The sequence below is a fragment of the Salvelinus fontinalis genome, chromosome 2, assembly GCF_029448725.1.
Source record: "Salvelinus fontinalis isolate EN_2023a chromosome 2, ASM2944872v1, whole genome shotgun sequence".
Lineage (NCBI taxonomy): Eukaryota > Metazoa > Chordata > Actinopteri > Salmoniformes > Salmonidae > Salvelinus > Salvelinus fontinalis.
The window spans coordinates 21,968,972-21,988,971 of record NC_074666.1 but is presented as its reverse complement, the minus strand read 5'-3'; the positions used below and the strand labels follow the sequence as shown (position 1 = coordinate 21,988,971).

Here is a 20,000-nt window from a genome sequence, read left to right as displayed (position 1 = left end):
GTCACCTGGAATGCATTTAAATTAACAGGTGTGCCTTGTTAAAAGTTAATTAGGCGAATTTATTTTGTTCCAAATGCATTTGAGTCAATCAGTTGTGTTGTGACAAGGTAGGGGTGGTATACAGAAGATAGCCCTATTTGGTAAAAGACCAAGTCCATATTATGGAAAGAACAGCTCAAATAAGCAAAGCTAAACGACAGTCCATCATTACTTTAAGACATGAAGGTCAGTCAATACGGACAATTTCAAGAACTTTGAAAGTTTCTTCAAGTGCAGTCGCAAAAACCATCAAGCGCTATGATGAAACTGGCTCTCACGAGGACCACCACAGGAAAAGAAGACCCAGAGTTACCTCTGCTGCAAAGGATACGTTCATTAGAGTTACCAGACTCAGAAATTACAGTCCAAATAAATGCTTCACAGAGTTCAAGTAACAGACACATCTCAACATCAACTGTTCAGAGGAGACTGCGTGAATCAGGCCTACATGGTCGAATTGCTGCAAAGAAACCACTACTAAATGACACCAATAAGAAGAAGAGACTTGCTTAGGCCAAGAAGCACGAGCAGTGGACATTAGACTGGTGGAAATCTGTCCTTTGGTCTGATGAGTTGAAATGTTATTTTTATCTTCTTTTTTAAAGCTGCCTTTGTGAGACACGGAGTAGGTGAACGGATGATCTCCGCATGTGTGGTTCACACCGTAAAGCATGGAGGAGGAGGTGTGGGGGTGCTTTGCTGGTGACACTGTCAGTGATTTATTTTGAATTCAATTCACATTTAACCAGCATGGCTACCACAGCATTCTGCAGCGATACGCCATCCCATCTGGTTTGCGCTTAGTGGGACTATAATTTGTTTTTCGTCGGGACAATGATCCAACACACCTCCAGGCTGTGTAAAGGTTATTTACCAGAAGGAGAGTGATGGAGTGCTGCATCATATGACCTGGCCTCCACAATCACCTGATCTCAATCCAATTGAGATGGTTTGGGATGAGTTGAACCGCAGAGTGAAGGAAAAGCATCCAAGTAGTGCTCAGCATATGTGGGAACTCCTTCAAGACTGTTGGAAAAGCATTCCAGGTGAAACTGGTTGTGAGAATGCCAATAGTAAAGCTGTCATCAAGGCCAAGGGTGGCTACTTTGAGAAATGTTAAATATATTTTGATTTGTTTAGTACTTTTGGCTACTACATGATTCCATATATGTTATTTCATAGTTTTGAGGTATTCCCTATTATTCTACAATGTAGAAAGGAGTAAAAACAAAGAAAAACCCTTGAATGAGTAGGTGTGTCCAAACTTATGACTGCTACTGTTTGTCTGGTCTATCATGGGTCTATGTCTGGTCTGTTCTGGCTCTAAGCCTGGTCTGTCCTGGCGCTAAACCTGGTCTGTCCCCTCTCTGTGTCCCTGTAGCCAATGTGTTGGATACCATAGTGCTACTGAGGAACCCTGTAAGAGACAGGTCAGACAGCAGGAAGGAGGAGGGTGGGAGTACAGCCCCGGCTCCAGCACAGAGGATCCTCTGGTGTCACTGTTACCCTCACTGTTCTGAAGACTCCAACAATACCTGCAGGTATGTTACACACACACACACAAAAACATATGCGCATTTTGCCCATCACTCTTCACAGCTCACAGCTGTGCGGGCCCTGGTCGAAAGTAGTGCATTACGTAGGAAATAGGATGCCCTTTCACACGCAGCCTAGGACAGTATCAGTGTGGATGAGCATGGCAGGCAGTGTGGCAGTGCCACCCAGCAGACAATTAGAGCTGTAGACGAGCCTCTCTGACACAGCTGACCTTCTTGACCTCCAGCGCTAATGAGGACATCTGTGCATGATAGGGCTTCTTGTGTGTGTTCTGACTGAAACACACATGCTAGGCTACACACACACACACACACATACACACACACACACACACACACACACACACACACACACACACACACACACACACACACATAGTGTTTATTACATTAGATTTAGATTGTTGATATAACCTTCTCAGCACCATGAATGTGTCATTATAAAATAGCTGAGATAGTAAAATCCTCTCATATTATGTTGAAAGATTGTTGACAATGGATGATGGTGATGCTTGTGGTGGTGATGATCAAGATGTAATGATGAGGCTAGTGGTGGTGGTGATGATCATGGTATCTCTTCAGGACTGATGGTTGTTGCTTCACCATGGTGGAGGAAGAAGAGGGAAGTCTTCCTGTGCTGACCTCTGGATGTCTGGGGCTGGTAGGCTTAGAGTTCCAGTGCAGGGTAAGTATGCTGTGTGTGTTGCATATATGGCAAAGCCATGAAGTGCAGGCAGTCACTGTAGAAGCACAGGTAAACCAAATGTATAAGCTCGTGTAAGTCGTTATAAACCATCTATGACTCACTACATCTCTCCAAGCAATCTCTTAAAATCAGACCTTATGTACAATGACAGCAATATGTCATACCAGCCTTGTGTCGAACACAGATTCTTCACCATCAATAAGCAACATTGTAAAAACCCTATAGTCCTTCAAACTGTTGTTTAGTCATTAGGGTTGTGTAGATGTAGCAGTGTGTTTATGGTGTGCCACAACAGGACAACGGAGGTCCCCATCGGAGGAGGGCTGTGGAGTGCTGTACAGACCAGGACTACTGCAATACAGACCTGCATCCTACTTTACCACCACTGACGACCCCTGGTAAGACACACAATTCCACCCAGGCAACACACTGAAACTCTGTGGTCTTGTGCGCGAGTGGCTTTCAGAGTGGGCTCCCTCAGCCTGTACAGGGGTGGGATGGGTAGTAACAGTTTAAACTGTTACAAACCGGGGCCTCCCGGGTGGCGCAGTGGTCTAGGGCACTGCATCGCAGTGCTAACTGCGCCACCAGAGTCTCTGGGTTCGCGCCCAGGCTCTGTCGCAGCCGGCCGCGACCGGGAGGTCTGTGGGGCGACGCACAATTGGCATAGCGTCGTCCAGGGTAGGGAGGGTTTGGCCGGTAGGGATATCCTTGTCTCATCGCGCTCCAGCGACTCCTGTGGCGGGCCGGGCGCAGTGCGCGCCAACCAAGGGGGCCAGGTACACGGTGTTTCCTCCGACACATTGGTGCGGCTGGCTTCCGGGTTGGAGGCGCGCTGTGTTAAGAAGCAGTACGGCTGGTTGGGTTGTGCTTCGGAGGACGCATGGCTTTCGACCTTCGTCTCTCCCGAGCCCGTACGGGAGTTGTAGCGATGAGACAAGGTAGTAATTACTAGCGATTGGATACCACGAAAATTGGGGAGAAAATGGGATAAAAAAAAAATAAAAATAAAAAATAATAATAAATAAAATGTTACAAACCACAGTGTAGTGCTGGCTGGAGTGGCGTGTGCTGCTCTGGGGCAGGAGGAGACGGGGGAAGTTGGGGAGAGGCAGATGAAATGGAGCCAGCAGGCTTGGCTTGTTCTCTCACCCTCTAATGAAAAGGACAGCCTCTCCCCAGGGCCTGCTTGAGTTTCCTGCCCCGCCACGGATGTGAGATATCTGTCCATCTGTCACTCCTCTAGCTACACACCAACAGTCGCGCACACACACAAAGACAAATTGATTTGTCAAATGTGGCAAATTGTAAAATGAGATCATTTCTGTGTGTGTGTCTTTCTTAATGTGTACAGTATGTGTGGGAATGATTTACAGGAGGCTGGCAGAAAGGCTGGCAGAAAGGGCAGCACTGGGCTTCAGGATTTGCCATGGCGATGTCAGTGTGACACCGGATCTGTGAGATTCAGGAAGGGGATGTGATCGACCACACACTGAGAGAGGAGCAGGGAGAGATAGGAACAAGAGAAGCGGGGAGGTGGGGGAGATAGGAACAATAGAATAGGGGAGGTGGGGGAGATAGGAACAATAGAAGAGGGGATCAGGGGAGATAGGAACAAGAGAAGAGGGGAGCAGGGGAGATAGGAACAAGAGAAGAGGGGAGCAGAGGGAGATAGGAACAAGAGAAGAGCGGATGTGGGCGTTGGAGAGTGCAAAGGAAGATCTCTGAGATTTAGCAATATTTGGAAGTTAACTGTTATGAACACATTAATGGAGAACTGGTGCTGTTGAGGTGACCCCGTGTTAGGTTTAGGTCTGTGGAGCAGACTAACTGCTCTTTCTCTCTCGCTTTCTCTCGCTCTCCTGTAGATTACGTGGACAGCAGTATACACCCCATTGCTCTCTTCATCTCTGTCACAGTGTGCTGCATCATCCTGGTACTCATCATCATCTTCTGTTACTTCAGGTGAGAGAAAACACATGGACTTTGACTCTGAGGAGACATTTACTCCTGAGGTGCTGACTTGCTGCACCCTCGACAACAACAACTGTGATTATTATTATTTGACCATGCTGGTCATTTATGAACATTTGAACATCTTGACCATGTTCTGTTATAATCTCCACCCGGCACAGCTGGTTCCTCTCTAGGTTTCTTCCTAGGTTTTGGCCTTTCTAGGGAGTTTTTCCTAGCCACCGTGCTTCTACACCTGCATTGCTTGCTGTTTGGGTTTTAGGCTGGATTTCTGTACAGCACTTTGAGATATCAGCTGATGTACGAAGGGCTATATAAATACATTTGATTTGATTTGATTAGTAACATAGACCAATGTAATGCTTTTAGCAGAATTGTAGCTTTGTATTACTGACGACTTTACCACTGTGTCTTCCAGGTATAAGCGTCAGGAGTCGCGACCTCGCTACAGTATTGGTCTGGAGCAGGATGAGACTTATATCCCTCCTGGAGAATCTCTGAAGGACCTGATAGAACAGTCCCAGAGCTCTGGATCAGGATCAGGACTCCCCCTGCTGGTGAGACCTGAACCTCATCACACACACATTAGCAACCAGGTTCCACGTTTTATTAGTTGTATGTACAGGATACACATGGTATACACAAATGTCCAACAAAATGCTTACTTGCAATGGAGAATCAGTCCAGCAATACAGTGTTGTAGAAAGACCTTCCTCTCTCAATGTGCTAGTTATGTTGAATTAGATGTAGAAATTGTGATAATGACGTACAATGATATAGCATATGAAGATGTTGATGATTACAGTGTTGATGACGATGATATTGATGACGGTGTGTGTTTTTCTGTGCTCAGGTGCAGCGCACCATAGCCAAGCAGATTCAGATGGTGAAGCAGATAGGTAAGGGCCGCTACGGAGAGGTGTGGATGGGTCGCTGGAGAGGAGAGAGAGTAGCTGTCAAAGTGTTCTTCACCACAGAGGAGGCCAGCTGGTTCAGAGAGACAGAGATCTACCAAACTGTCCTCATGAGACACGAGAACATACTGGGTAAGGAGAGAGGGAGAGATTGAGTGTGTGTGTGTGTGTGTGCGAGTGTATTGTGCGTGAGTGTGTGTGTGTGTGTGTGTGTGTGTGTGTGTGTGTGTGTGTGTGTGTGTGTGTGTGTGTGTGTTTGTGTGTGTGTGTGTGTGTGTGTGTGTGTGTGTGTGTGTGTGTGTGTGTGTGTGTGTGTGTGTGTGTGTGTGTGTCAGTGTGTGTGTGTGTCTGTAGGTGTGTGTCTTTCTATCTCCTCAAAGATCTCCCCGTCTTCTCCCTACCCAGGCTTCATAGCAGCGGACATAAAGGGAACAGGCTCGTGGACCCAGCTCTACCTGATCACAGACTACCATGAGAGTGGATCTCTGTACGACTACCTCAAGTCCACCACCCTGGACATCAAGGCCATGCTGCGGCTGGCCTACTCCTCAGTGTCAGGCCTCTGCCACCTCCACACAGAGATCTTTGGCACCCAGGGCAAGCCAGCCATCGCCCACAGAGACCTGAAGAGCAAGAACATCCTGGTGAAGAAGAATGGAGCCTGCTGCATCGCTGACCTGGGCCTGGCCGTCAAATTCATCAGGTAGGACAGGAAGGGACATGTGCCATGCATCAGATCATGAGTGTAGCGATAACAAAACTTCCTTATAGAGCAGAATAGTTCTACTCCGTTATCTTTGTATACTTTCCCCTGGTAAAAAACATCAGGATCAGTCCAAACTATGGAATCAGGCCAGCAATACACGTTTATACAAAGACAGTGTTGCTTTAAAAATGCAACCTTTCTCCCCCTACTCCTCCCTCTCTCAGTGACACCAACGAGGTGGACATCCCTCCCAACACCAGGGTGGGCACTAAGCGCTACATGCCCCCAGAGGTCCTGGACGAGAGTCTGAACCGGAACCACTTCCAGTCCTACATCATGGCCGACATGTACAGCTTCGGCCTCATCCTCTGGGAGATCGCCCGGCGCTGCGTCTCTGGAGGTCGGGCACGGCCCACAATGCTCTGCTTTACAATGTTTAATATAATTTTCATATGTAACGTGAGCTGATGTGAACTTTGACCTTATGGGCATTCAGACATTTGCCAAAATGCTGGACCGATTTGTATAGGTTCTTATTCAATGTTTTTTTTTTATACTGTTCAGTTATTTTACCTTCTTCCAGTCTGTGTATTATCTTACCTCTATCTCAGCTGTGATTTTATCTATTTATTTATTTTACCGTTATTTTACCAGGTAAGTTGACTGAGAACACGTTCTCATTTGCAGCAACGACCTGGGGAATAGTTACAGGGGAGAGGAGGGGGATGAATGAGCCAATTGTAAACTGGGGATTATTAGGTGACCATGATGGTTTGAGGGCCAGATTGGGAATTTAGCCAGGACACCGGGGTTAACACCCCTACTCTTACGATAAGTGCCATGGGATCTTTAATGACCTCAGAGAGTCAGGACACCCGTTTAACATCCCATCCGAAAGACGGCACCCTACACAGGGCAGTGTCCCCAATCACTGCCCGGGGGCATTGGGATATTTTTTAGACCAGAGGAAAGAGTGCCTCCTACTGGCCCTCCAACACCACTTCCAGCAGCATCTGGTCTCCCATCCAGGGACTGACCAGGACCAACCCTGCTTAGCTTCAGAAGCAAGCCAGTAGTGGTATGCAGGGTGGTATGCTGCTGGCAGTATGCTGATGATGCAGTATGTAGAGATCCAACATCTCTCTCCATGTGACTTGTGTCCTATAGGCATCGTAGAGGAGTACCAGCTGCCCTACCATGACCTGGTGTCCTCTGACCCCTCCTACGAGGACATGAGGGAGGTTGTGTGCATCAAGAGACAGAGGCCCTCATTCGCCAACCGCTGGAACAGTGATGAGGTGAGGAAACAGCCTCTTTGTGATTGTGTTGTATACTTGAGACTAGTATATTCTTACATAGGTTACTGTGTGTGATGAGTATACAGTATATGTTGATTTCTGACCTCAGTGTGTTTATGTGTTTAGTGTCTCAGACAGATGGGGAAGCTGATGACGGAGTGCTGGGCCCATAACCCAGCCTCTCGCCTCACAGCTCTGAGAGTGAAGAAGACCCTGGCCAAAATGTCTGAGACTCAGGATATCAAACTGTGACACGCTGCTACTGCCACATAGAGACACTCAACACCTAGAGACATGTCCATGGCCTAGTGCCACTCTGCCAGGACCACAGGAGGAGGGCAAGGTGCGTGGGAGAGAGATGGTCAGGGTCTGCTCTCTTTTTGCCCATGCCACTGCCACCTCTGGGATAGAGAGTGTCCCAGTGGGCAGGGTCTGGTCTGGTGTTGCTTTCTGTGAAAGCTGATTGGCGCTCTAAATGAGGGGGGAACACAAGGACAGACAGTGCCCTATGCAGGAGGAGGAGTCACTCTCTCCCTCACAGTAGAGGGTTAGGAGGGTGGGGGTCCTGCTCTGTCCATCTAAAGCCATATAACAGTGTTTGTTTTTGTGGTAACACTTTATTTTAACTAGCCACCATCAATCCCCTTCAAACCAATGTCAGAATGTTCATGAAACTTTGACATGTTTACAACATTTATGTAGGGTTATGAGGCGAGTTCAAATAAAGTGTTGCCGTTGTTGCCCATTGTGCTATTTATTAGTCTTTTTTTACAACTGTAGAGAAATCTCTACATACTGTTGGAAGTGAAGTATATATCTCTTGCAGCAGTACTGCTTTAGAAACCCAGGCATTTGTTTCTTCTATTCACACAGGAAAACAAACAGCTTCAATATTGACCTACATGTGGGCCATTTGACTATCCAAGGGAGCCATTCTTAGTCCCCTGAAATGTCTATGTACTGTATCAACAACTAACTATAGGAGAAAGTGATGCATCATGGTTAAAAAGCTTGGGAGTGATGTTACTCAGGCTAGCTAATGGTTAATAAGCTTGGGAGTGATGTTACTCAGGCTAGCTGATGGTTAATACGCTTGGCAGTGATGTTACTCAGGCTAGCTGATGGTTAATAAGCTTGGGAGTGATGTTACTCAGGCTAGCTGATGGTTAATAAGCTTGGCAGTGATGTTACTCAGGCTAGCTGATGGTTAATAAGCTTGGGAGTGATGTTACTCAGGCTAGCTGATGGTTAATAAGCTTGGGAGTGATGTTACTCAGGCTAGCTGATGGTTAATAAGCTTGGCAGTGATGTTACTCAGGCTAGCTGATGGTTAATAAGCTTGGGAGTGATGTTACTCAGGCTAGCTGATGGTTAATAAGCTTGGCAGTGATGTTACTCAGGCTAGCTGATGGTTAATAAGCTTGGGAGTGATGTTACTCAGGCTAGCTGATGGTTAATAAGCATGGCAGTGATGTTACTCAGGCTAGCTGATGGTTAATAAGCTTGGCAGTGATGTTACTCAGGCTAGCTGATGGTTAATAAGCTTGGGAGTGATGTTACTCAGGCTAGCTGATGGTTAATAAGCTTGGCAGTGATATTACTCAGCCTAGTTGAGTCATGCCAATAAGATGGTCTCCCCCATGGTTGTCTTGTTACTGTAATATGAAGAAAAAAAATCTCCCCTCACGGTATTGAATTGTTAATAATATTGAAATGTATCGATACTGATGGACTTAATCATGTTAAATGTAAGTTTTGGTTGTTTGCCTTTGGCTTGTGTACAGAATAACTCCCTGACCGTCCACTCCACCACTATGGCTTGTGTACAGAATAACTCCTGACCGTCCACTCCACCACTATGGCTTGTGTACAGAATAACTCCTGACCGTCCACTCCACCACTATGGCTTGTGTACAGAATAACTCCCTGACCATCCACTCCACCACTATGGCTTGTGTACAGAATAACTCCTGACCGTCCACTCCACCACTATGGCTTGTGTACAGAATAACTCCCTGACCGTCCACTCCACCACTATGGCTTGTGCCTTATTTAAGCTGTACATATGTGTATAAGAGAGTGTGTGGACCAGGAGAACATTCCCTAATAAAATGATGTCAACGTCCATATCGTCTCCTTTTTAGAGGAATTAGATGATTTCTCACACACACGCACACAAAGCAAACAGCAGAAATAGGAAAATCAAGGAAATCCCACACCTTGGGTCAAAGGGAGCTGGGGTTAGGGTTATGGTAGAGCAGGGTTTCCCAAACTCGGAGCCCAAAGGGTGCACTACACAGCTGATTCAAATATCAACTAATCATCAAGCTTTGATTATTAGAATCAGCTGTGTAGTTAGGGGGAAAAACGAAACACGCACCTCTTGGGGTCCCGAGGACCGAGTGTTGGAAACACTGGTAGAGTTAGTGTTAGGGTTGAACCAAGATGTGGAAAAGGAGAGTCGGACTCTGCATTCAGTGTTGCATATAAATATAATTTATTATTAGTTTTAAAAATTATTTCTTACACTTTGTACAGGAACTTGACAGAGGAAATGCAAGCATTTGCAAGTAACATGAGAGTCAGACCAAGAATTAGCTACGTTCTCACTATACAATATTACCCATGAAGCCTCAGGAGAACGATGGAATGCAACAGCTAGCACTTTTCAGTACCTACATTTTGTTTATAAAGAATGCAAAGTTTGCATAGACGGCTTTAGAAAAATTCCCAACTGTCAAGACAAAATGATTTGAACCAAAACTAATCAAATGACTGTCGTCAGTACTGCTGCTGTAAAGGAGTGTTTTGTTGACAGTTATCTTCAATTATTTTACACATACACCAATGCTATCATACAATCCTTATACTGAATTTCCCATTTCAAATATAAATAAATAGATAATGCATAACATCTTCCATGATTTCACCTTTTTCTATTCCCCCCGCTCAACGTCAACAGCAACAGTCAGTAACTTGGCGCGAAACAATCAAATGACAGCTATTTTGACCTGATGAAAGAGAACGCTAGCGTGGAATTGTACATAATATTATGTCAATTATTTGGTAAAAAGACAATCGTATCAGGCTGCATCAGTCCTAAGAAAAAATATATTTGTCTATCAACAAATGATCCATCTTCCACCGTGGGAGACAGACTCGCATCTCTTCCACTACCCTGGTTCTGTCTCATATGGATGAGGTCATCATCAGAGGACCATACATGATGAGAGCAAGATTGAGATGCTCCATTATACGGTTCCCACTGGATGACCAAGCTGCAAAGTCAGTCAAAATTGTCTATATTGGAAACATTTATGAAAATAAACATTCACTTTTTTGTCTTCATTTAAGGTTAGGGTTAGGTATAAGGTTAGCAGTGAGGTTAAAGTTAGGGCTAGGTTCAAAATCTGATTTTAAGAAGCTACATTTTAGAACTTCTGATTTTGTAACTTGGCCAGACAGTGATGACTCCACTATGTTGACTGGCATGCAGTGAGCGATAACTACTGAACTTTGACCTTTGATTGAATGACCTCTCACTGACCTCTCAAACAGTTCCGTCTATCAGTATCATTGGTTTTATGGGCTAATAAGCCAACACTTGATAGCGCAATCTAAACCAAAATATATATTTTTCAAATTAAATAGGCAAATTGTAAATAATTGAAGAATAGAAAGTAACAAAAAATAATTGTAAAACAATAATAATACACAACAGGAATGATAACAGTTAATATTAATGATGACAGTCTTACTAACACTGTAAAAGGTTACAGTTTTCAATGTTCTGCTTATGTACAGGTTGTTCTACTGGCTTTGTATCAGTGACTGTACAGTAGGCGTCATTAACAAGAGAATCCACCAGGGGGCACGATGACACAATGAAAAGAAAGGAAACAGAGAACTCCAAGGCTATGTTTACAAGGGCAGTCCAATTCTGATATTGTTTTACTAATTGGTCTTTTGTTCAATCAGATCAGCTCTGAAAAAGATCTGCTGTGAAAAGATCTGATTGGTCAAAAGATGGCTGTGTGTAAACGCAGCCTAAAATAATCAATATTAGACTGCATAAAATACAGGAGACATATTTGTGTATAAATAGATGTGTTATTAAATACATACGTATATAGTCACAGAAACAAGTTCTTTCATTAGAAATGTTGACAGTATTGTTGGTTCCAGGAGTTACCATGAGGATCCATAGGGCAGGTGAAGTGGGAGGGGCCTTCCCCACTCCCTCTGGCCACACCCCTTACCATGGTCCTCTGCTCTGAGCCAGTCTGTCACCACAGAGAGACGTCCATGAGGTCATCCAATATATGGACAGAACTATCAAGCGTTTCCTAGGAAACTGTATCACGGTAAAGGAAACTGTACCAGAGAGAGTACAGACAGGGCTCACTAACATTCTAGTTCAATATACTGAAAGTGGAGCACGGCTATGCTAAGTATATTGAACAAGATATAAACGCAACATGTAAAGTGTTGGTCCCATTTTTCATGAGCTGAAATAAAATATCCCAGAAATGTTCCATACGCACAAAAAGCTTATTTCGCTCTAAATTTTCTGCACAAATATGTTTACATTCCTGTTACTGAGCATTTCCCTTTGAAAAGATAGTCCATTCACCTGACATGTGTAGCATATCAGGAAGCTGATTAAACAGCAGGATCATTACACAGGTGCACCTTGTGCTGGGGACAATAAAAAGTCACTCTAAAATGTACATGTATACCACATGTAACCACGCCAGTCCAGGACCTCCACTGCCAGCTTCTTCACCTGTGGGAGGGTCTAAGACACGCCACCTGGACAGCTGATGAAACTGTGGGTTTGCACAACCGAATAATTTTTGCACAAACTGTCAGAAACCGTCTCAGCGAAGCTCATCTGCGTGCTCGTCATCCTCATCAGGGTTTTGACCTGACTGCAGTTTGGCGTCGTAACAGGCTTCATTGGGAAAGTGCGCATCTTCGATGGCCACTGGCACACTGTGCTCTTCAGGGTTGAATCCCGTTTTAAACTGTACCTGGCAGATGGCAGACAGCGTGTTTGGTGTCGTGTGGGTGAGCGCTTTGCTGAAGTCAACGTTGCGAACCAAGGTTCCCATGGTGGTGGTGGGGTTATGGTATGGGCAGGCATAAGCTACGTACACAAACACAATTGCATTTTATCGATGGCAATTTGAATGCACAGAGATACAGTGACAAGACCTGAGGCCCATTGTGGTTCCATTCATCCGCCGCCATCACCTCATGTTTCAGCATGATAATGCACGGCCCCGTGTCGCTAGGATCTGTACACAATTCCTGGAAGCTGAAAATGTCCCAGTTCTTCCATAGCCTGCATACTCACCAGACATGTCACCCATTGAACATGTTCGGGATGCTCTGGATCGACGTGTACGACAGCGTGTTCCAGTTCCCGCCAATATCCAGCAATTTGCACAGCCATTGAAGAGGAGTGGGACAATATTCAACAGGCCACAATCAACAGCCTGATCAATTCTATGCAAAAGGAGATGTGTCGCGCTGCATGAAGCAAATGGTCACACCAGATACTGACTGGTTTTCTGATCCACGCCCCTCCCTATTTTTTAAGGTATCTGTGACCAACAGATGCATATCTGTATTCCTAGTCATGTGAAATCCATAGATTAGGGCCTAATGTATTTATTTCAATTGACTGATTTCCTTCTATGAACTGTAACTCACAAAACCTATGAAATTGTTGCATGTTGCGTTTATATTTTTGTTCACTGTATGTTTGTATGTGTGTCTCTATGGATGTGTGTTCTCTGATGGAAGAGAGGTCTTGCTCTGCCTGTCCTGTATTTCTGCCTGTCCTGTATTTCTGCCTGTCCTGTGTTCCTCTCTCTCTTCTTTTCTCTGTGACTCATCTCTTACTCCTCCCTGGAACTTCCTGTTCTTTGAAGGACGGGTGTCAGTGGTCTGTTGCCATGAGCACGAGGTTCTCATGGCGACCCATCTCCTCCAGCACGGCAGCCAGGCGGCCGAGGTTCCCGTCAGGGAAGTGTTGGGCCTCCCAAAGGTCAAGAATCACCCCCGTAGGACTGGATTTAGTGGCAAAGTAATTCAAATACCTGAGATATATATATATATATATATATATATATATATATATATATATAGAGAGAGAGAGAGAGAGAGAGAGAGAGAGAGAGAGAGAGAGAGAGAGAGAGAGAGAGAGAGAGAGAGAGAGAGAGAGAGAGAGAGAGAGAGAGAGAGAGAGTGAGACAGAGAGAGACAGAGAGAGACATCGAGAGAGAGACAGAGAGAGAGAGACAGAGAGACAGAGAGAGAAAGACAGACAGAGAGAGAGGCAGAGAGGTAGAGACAGAGACAGAGAGAGAAAGACAGACAGAGAGAGAGGCAGACAGAGAGAGAGACAGAGAGGTAGAGAGACAGAGAGAGAGGCAGAGAGGTAGGGAGACAGAGAGAGAAAGACAGACAGAGAGAGAGGCAGAGAGGTAGAGAGACAGAGAGAGAAAGACACAACAATAATAAGTCCAACATTATTTAACATCTACATTAATGAATTGGCAAAAACATTAGAAGAATCGGCAGCACCTGGTATCACCCTACACAACACTGAAATCAAGTGTCTGCTGTACGCAGATTACCTGGTGCTGCTGTCTCCCACTAAAGAGGGGTTACAGCAGCACCTAGATCGTCTTCACAGGTTCTGTCAGACCTGGGCTCTGACCGTTAACCTAAAAAAAACAAATATAATGATATTCCAAAAAAGGTCGGGAAATAAGGATGACAAATATAAATTCTATTTGGACACAGTTCTATTAGAACACACCAAAAACTACATCTAGGATATCTAGGACTAAATATCAGCAACACAGGTAGCTTTCACATGGCTGTGAATGAGCTGAGAGACAAAGCAAGAAGAGCATTCTATGCCATTAAAAGGAACATCAAAATTGAAATTCCAATTAGAATCTGGCTCAAAATTTTTCAATCAGTTATAGAACCAATTGCTCTATATGGCAGTGAAGTATGGGGTCCACTCTCTAATAATGAATTTACTAAATGGGACAAACATCCAACTGAAATATTGCATGCAGAGTTTTGCAAGACTGTATTGCAAGTACAAAGAAAAACTCCAAATAACGCATGTAGAACAGAATTGGGCCAATACCCCCTCCTCATTCGAATAGAAAAAAGAGCCATCAAATTTTACAACCATCTAAAAACAAGTGACCCTAAAACATTCCATCACACAGCTCTACAATGTCAAGAGATGAAACCAGAGAAGAGTCCCCTCAGCCAGCTGGTTCTGGGGCTCAGTTCACCAACCCAAACCAACCCCATAGAGCCTCGGGACAGCCCTCAGAAAATCTGGCCCAACCAAATCATCACAAAACAAAAAGAAAAATATATAACCTATTGGAAAGACACCACAAAAAATCTAAGTAAACTTCAATGCTATTTGGATCTAAACAGACAGTACATAGTGGCAGACTATCTGACCACTGTGACTGATAGAAAACTGAGGAAAACATTGACTAGGTACAGACTCAGTGAGCACCGTCTGGCTATAGAGACCGGTCGTCACAGACAAACCTGGCTGCCCAGAGAGGACAGGCTGTGCTCACTCTGCTCCAGGGGAGAGGTAGAGACAGAGGTGCATTTCCTACTACACTGTGACAAATACTCAGACCTAAGAGCATATTTCTTTCCCAAAATTATAACTCAATACAAAGAATTTGAAACTATAAAAGATGAAGAAAAAATCAAATATTTATTGGGTGAAAAGCCAAAAATGTGCAGTTTTGGCAGCCAAATATGTGTCCTCCTGCCACAACCTGAGGGACAGCCAGTGAAAAATGCAAAGTAATGTTGATAATATTTCCCATTTAGCTTAGTTTTGTTTTGTCCTTCATACCAGGTCATATGTCTTCTCAAGTCATGTTGACACTGGTCTACTACCATTGATTTAATGTATTGTTGTTCTGATTAATATTGTTGTTGTAGTTGTTGTTAATGGTGATCCCATGTCCACTACTACTATTATTATTACTGTTGGTCCCACCATTTATTTATATATAAATATATATATATTCTGTATATATATACATATATATTTGATTTTTTGTATACTTGTATACTTTGACAATGTAAGTAATAATGAACTTGCCATGTCAATAAAGTCAATTGAATTGAATTGAGTTGAATTGAAAGGCAGACAGAGAGAGAGGCAGAGAGGTAGAGAGACAGAGAGAGAAAGACAGACAGAGAGAGAGGCAGAGAGGTAGAGAGATAGAGAGAGAGGCAGAGAGGTAGAGAGGTAGAGAGACAGAGACAGAGAGAGAAAGACAAAAAGAGAGAGGGGCAGAGAAGTAGAGAGACAGAGAGAGAAAGACAGACAGAGAGAGGCAGAGAGGTAGAGAGACAGAGAGAGAAAGACAGACAGAGAGAGAGGCAGAGAGGTAGAGAGATAGAGAGAGAGGCAGAGAGGCAGAGAGGTAGAGAGACAGAGAGAGAGGCAGAGAGGTAGAGGCAGAGAGAGAGAGAGGTAGAGAGACAGAGACAGAGGGAGAAAGACAGACAGAGAGAGAGAGAGGCAGAGAGGTAGAGAGGCAGAGAGGCAGAGAGACAGAGAGAGAGAGAAAGACAGACAGAGAGAGAGGCAGAGAGGTAGAGAGACATAGAGACAGAGAGGTAGAGAGACAGAGAGAGAGGTTATATGGAGTTTGCATACTCTGCCTGTGCTTTATGACTATCCAGTGTCATCGTTTAAATGAACAAAAACGAGTTTAAAAGAGGACAGTCAAACATTAAATGGTCAGAACTACTTTCATCCAGCTCTGAGCTCTCTGAAAGATAGGGAGAGGTGGAGTAAGGGTGTGGGTGAGAAAGGGGATAAGAGGTGAGGAAGGGATGGAGGGTAAAGTCCTCCCTCCTGCTGCTGGTCTAACTCCTACTGCTGTCTGTGATAAGGGAGCCCCTGCTGGGAGATAAACACCCAGTTTATATATACACACACACACACACACACACAGATCATACGGTCCCATTCCATACTCACCGGTCCAGGTTGAGTTTGTGTGCCAGCATCCTCCAGTCGTTCCCTCGGTTCTGTGGAGCGTCCAGGCTGCCACAGAGCTTCTGTCTGATGGAGAGGGGAATGCGGAAGGCATTGGGCCCCACCAGGGTTGTGATGTTACTGGCCGGGTCCAGCAGAGACGTGTCGATACTCTGGGTGTCCTGGAGATGGAGGAGAGAGACTGATGTCAGTACAGGATACAACTATTTAAATTGAGTGAAATTATTATTTGGGAGAAGATTGTTGGAGCTAGTGTTACAAGTTCTCATTCGAATTAGCGCATGTATTCATAACATTTTTCCAGACAGATAGTAGTAAGGTCTAGACACGCTCAGAGAGAACAGGAGCTACGCCTAGCCTCTAGTCAGATAGTGAGGTCTAGACACGCTCAGAGAGAACAGGAGCTACGCCTAGCCTCTAGTCGGATAGTGAGGTCTAGACACGCTCAGAGAGAACAGGAGCTACGCCTAGCCTCTAGTCGGATAGTGAGGTCTAGACACGCTCAGAGAGAACAGGAGCTACGCCTAGCCTCTAGTCGGATAGTGAGGTCTAGACACGCTCAGAGAGAACAGGAGCTACGTCTAGCCTTTAGTCGGATAGTGAGGTCTAGACACGCTCAGAGAGAACAGGAGCTACGTCTAGCCTCTAGTCGGATAGTGAGGTCTAGACACGCTCAGAGAGAACAGGAACTACGCCTAGCCTCTAGTCAGATAGTGAGGTCTAGACACGCTCAGAGAGAACAGGAGCTACGCCTAGCCTCTAGTCGGATAGTGAGGTCTAGACACGCTCAGAGAGAACAGGAGCTACGCCTAGCCTCTAGTCGGAGAGTGAGGTCTAGACACGCTCAGAGAGAACAGGAGCTACGCCTAGCCTCTAGTCGGATAGTGAGGTCTAGACACGCTCAGAGAGAACAGGAGCTACGCCTAGCCTCTAGTCGGATAGTGAGGTCTAGACACGCTCAGAGAGAACAGGAGCTACGCCTAGCCTCTAGTCGGATAGTGAGGTCTAGACACGCTCAGAGAGAACAGGAGCTACGCCTAGCCTCTAGTCAGATAGTGAGGTCTAGACACGCTCAGAGAGAACAGGAGCTACGCCTAGCCTCTAGTCGGATAGTGAGGTCTAGACACGCTCAGAGAGAACAGGAGCTACGCCTAGCCTCTAGTCAGATAGTAAGGTCTAGACACGCTCAGAGAGAACAGGAGCTACGCCTAGCCTCTAGTCAGATAGTGAGGTCTAGACACGCTCAGAGAGACCAGGAGCTACGCCTAGCCTCTAGTCGGAGAGTGAGGTCTAGACACGCTCAGAGAGACCAGGAGCTACGCCTAGCCTCTAGTCGGAGAGTGAGGTCTAGACACGCTCAGAGAGAACAGGAGCTACGCCTAGCCTCTAGTCGGAGAGTGAGGTCTAGACACGCTCAGAGAGAACAGGAGCTACGCCTAGCCTCTAGTCAGATAGTGAGGTCTAGACACGCTCAGAGAGAACAGGAGCTACGCCTAGCCTCTAGTCGGATAGTGAGGTCTAGACACGCTCAGAGAAAACAGGAGCTACGCCTAGCCTCTAGTCAGATAGTGAGGTCTAGACACGCTCAGAGAGAACAGGAGCTACGCCTAGCCTCTAGTCGGATAGTGAGGTCTAGACACGCTCAGAGAGAACAGGAGCTACGCCTAGCCTCTAGTCAGATAGTGCGGTCTAGATACGCTCAGAGAGAACAGGAGCTACGCCTAGCCTCTAGTCGCATAGTGAGGTCTAGACACGCTCAGAGAGAACAGGAGCTACGCCTAGCCTTTAGTCAGATAGTGAGGTCTAGACACGCTCAGAGAGAACAGGAGCTACGCCTAGCCTCTAGTCGGATAGTGAGGTCTAGACACGCTCAGAGAGAACAGGAGCTACGCCTAGCCTCTAGTCGGATAGTGAGGTCTAGACACGCTCAGAGAGAACAGGAGCTACGCCTAGCCTCTAGTCGGATAGTGAGGTCTAGACACGCTCAGAGAGAACAGGAGCTACGCCTAGCCTCTAGTCAGATAGTGAGGTCTAGACACGCTCAGAGAGAACAGGCGCTACGCCTAGCCTCTAGTCGGATAGTAAGGTCTAGACACGCTCAGAGAGAACAGGAGCTACGTCTAGCCTCTAGTCAGATAGTAAGACCAGGGCTAGAGCAAAGCACTCTATCCACTGTGCCCTGTACAATCACAGTTTCAATTATCTCTTACTCAACCATTCTCCTTGTGAGGGGGTTGTCAGAGTGCGATTGGAGTGATTACTCCCTTAGAGCTGTGCTCTGTGTGGAGCTATGAAAAAGAAAAGAAGTCATAAAAGACAAGCTCTCACAGAAAGGGCAGCGAGTGCAGCAGGCTCAAGGGTCACTGTCTGAGTAAAATAGTTCACTGACAGAAGACTAAACTCTCACTCAACCCCTGACAACCAGGAGGGACAAAGACATGGAAAAAGAAAGGAATATACGATATAACAGCAGCCTCAACTCAAGTTAGCAGTACATCAGTTAGACTAAATCAAGTTAGTCTGATTTGTCTGAGCATGCATGATTCAGCAAATACAGTGCCTTCAGAAAGTATTCACATCCCTTGACTTTTTCCATATTTCGTTGTGTTACAGCCTGAATTTAAATTAATGAAATTGAGATTTTGTGTCACCGGCCTACACACTATACCCCATAATGTCAAAGTGGAATTATGCTTTTAGAATGTTACGAATTAATAAAAAAATAAAAGCTGAAGTGTCTTGAGTCAATAAGTATTCAACCCCTTATAGCAAGCCTAAATACGTTCAGGATTTAAAAAAATTGCTTAACAAGTCACACGATGAGTTGCATGGACTCACTCTGTGAGCAATACTAGTGTTCAACATGATTTCTGAATGACTACCTCATCTCTGTACCCCAGACATACAATTATCTGTGAGGTCCCTCAGTCGAGCAGTAAATTTCAAACACAGATTCAACCACAAAGACTAAGAAGGTTTCCCAATGCCTAACAAAGAAGGACAGCTATTGGTACTGTAGATGGGTAAGCATTGTAAAGTTATTAAGCATTGTATAGTTATTCATTACACTTTGGATGGTGTATCAATACACCCAGTAACTACAAAGATACAGGCGTCCTTCCTAACTCAGTTGCCGGAGAGGAGGAAGACGTCAGGAAATTGGAAATTGCTCAGGGATTTCACCTTGAGGCCAATGGTGACTTTAAAACAGTTAGAGTATATGGCTGTGATAGGAAAAAACTGAGGATGGATCAACAACATTGCAGTTACTCCACAATACTAACCTAAATGACAGAGTAAAAAGAAGGAAGCCTGTACAGAATAAAAATATTCCAAAATATGTATCCTGTTTGCAATAAGGCACTTAAGTAATTCTGCAAAGAACGTGGCAAACATATTGACTTTATGTCCTGAATACAAAGTGTTATGTTTGGGGCAAATCCAACACAGCACCTCACTGAATACCGCTCCTCATATTTTGAAGCATGGTGGTGGCTGCATCATGTTATGGGTATGCTTGTCAACGGCAATGACTAGGGAGGTTTTTTTTAGATAAAAAGCAAAGGTATACAGCTAAGCATAGGCAAAATCCTAGAAGAAAACCTAGTTCAGTCTGCTTTCCAGACACTGGGACACAATTTCACTTTTCAGCATAAACGCAAAGCCAAATCTACACTGGAGTTGCTTACCAAGATGACATTGAATGTTCCTGAGTGGCCTAGTTA

At 45.1% G+C, this 20,000-nt stretch overlaps 2 protein-coding genes across 3 annotated transcripts in view; one reads left to right on the top strand and one right to left on the bottom strand.

Annotated features, from left to right (window-relative positions):
• The window catches only part of LOC129814250 (bone morphogenetic protein receptor type-1B-like), a 185,667-nt gene extending 176,349 nt beyond the window's left edge, over positions 1–9,318 (top strand). For both annotated transcript variants that reach the window (XM_055867255.1, XM_055867246.1), the window contains 10 exons: positions 1,421–1,580; positions 2,178–2,280; positions 2,597–2,699; positions 4,170–4,266; positions 4,694–4,832; positions 5,129–5,321; positions 5,595–5,892; positions 6,120–6,295; positions 7,063–7,193; positions 7,320–9,318. In XM_055867255.1, the coding sequence (XP_055723230.1) occupies positions 1,421–1,580; positions 2,178–2,280; positions 2,597–2,699; positions 4,170–4,266; positions 4,694–4,832; positions 5,129–5,321; positions 5,595–5,892; positions 6,120–6,295; positions 7,063–7,193; positions 7,320–7,445 (1,526 nt within the window). In that variant the 3' untranslated portion in view covers positions 7,446–9,318. The remainder of the gene's footprint in view (positions 1–1,420; positions 1,581–2,177; positions 2,281–2,596; positions 2,700–4,169; positions 4,267–4,693; positions 4,833–5,128; positions 5,322–5,594; positions 5,893–6,119; positions 6,296–7,062; positions 7,194–7,319) is intronic.
• Positions 9,319–9,666: 348 nt separating this feature from the next.
• Positions 9,667–20,000, bottom strand: part of LOC129814221 (netrin receptor UNC5C-like) — a gene marked incomplete in the record, with an annotated part of 175,978 nt that continues 165,644 nt past the window's right edge. Inside the window, 2 exon segments of the mRNA XM_055867196.1 lie at positions 9,667–13,300; positions 16,258–16,436. Of these exon segments, the coding sequence (XP_055723171.1) occupies positions 13,141–13,300; positions 16,258–16,436 (339 nt within the window).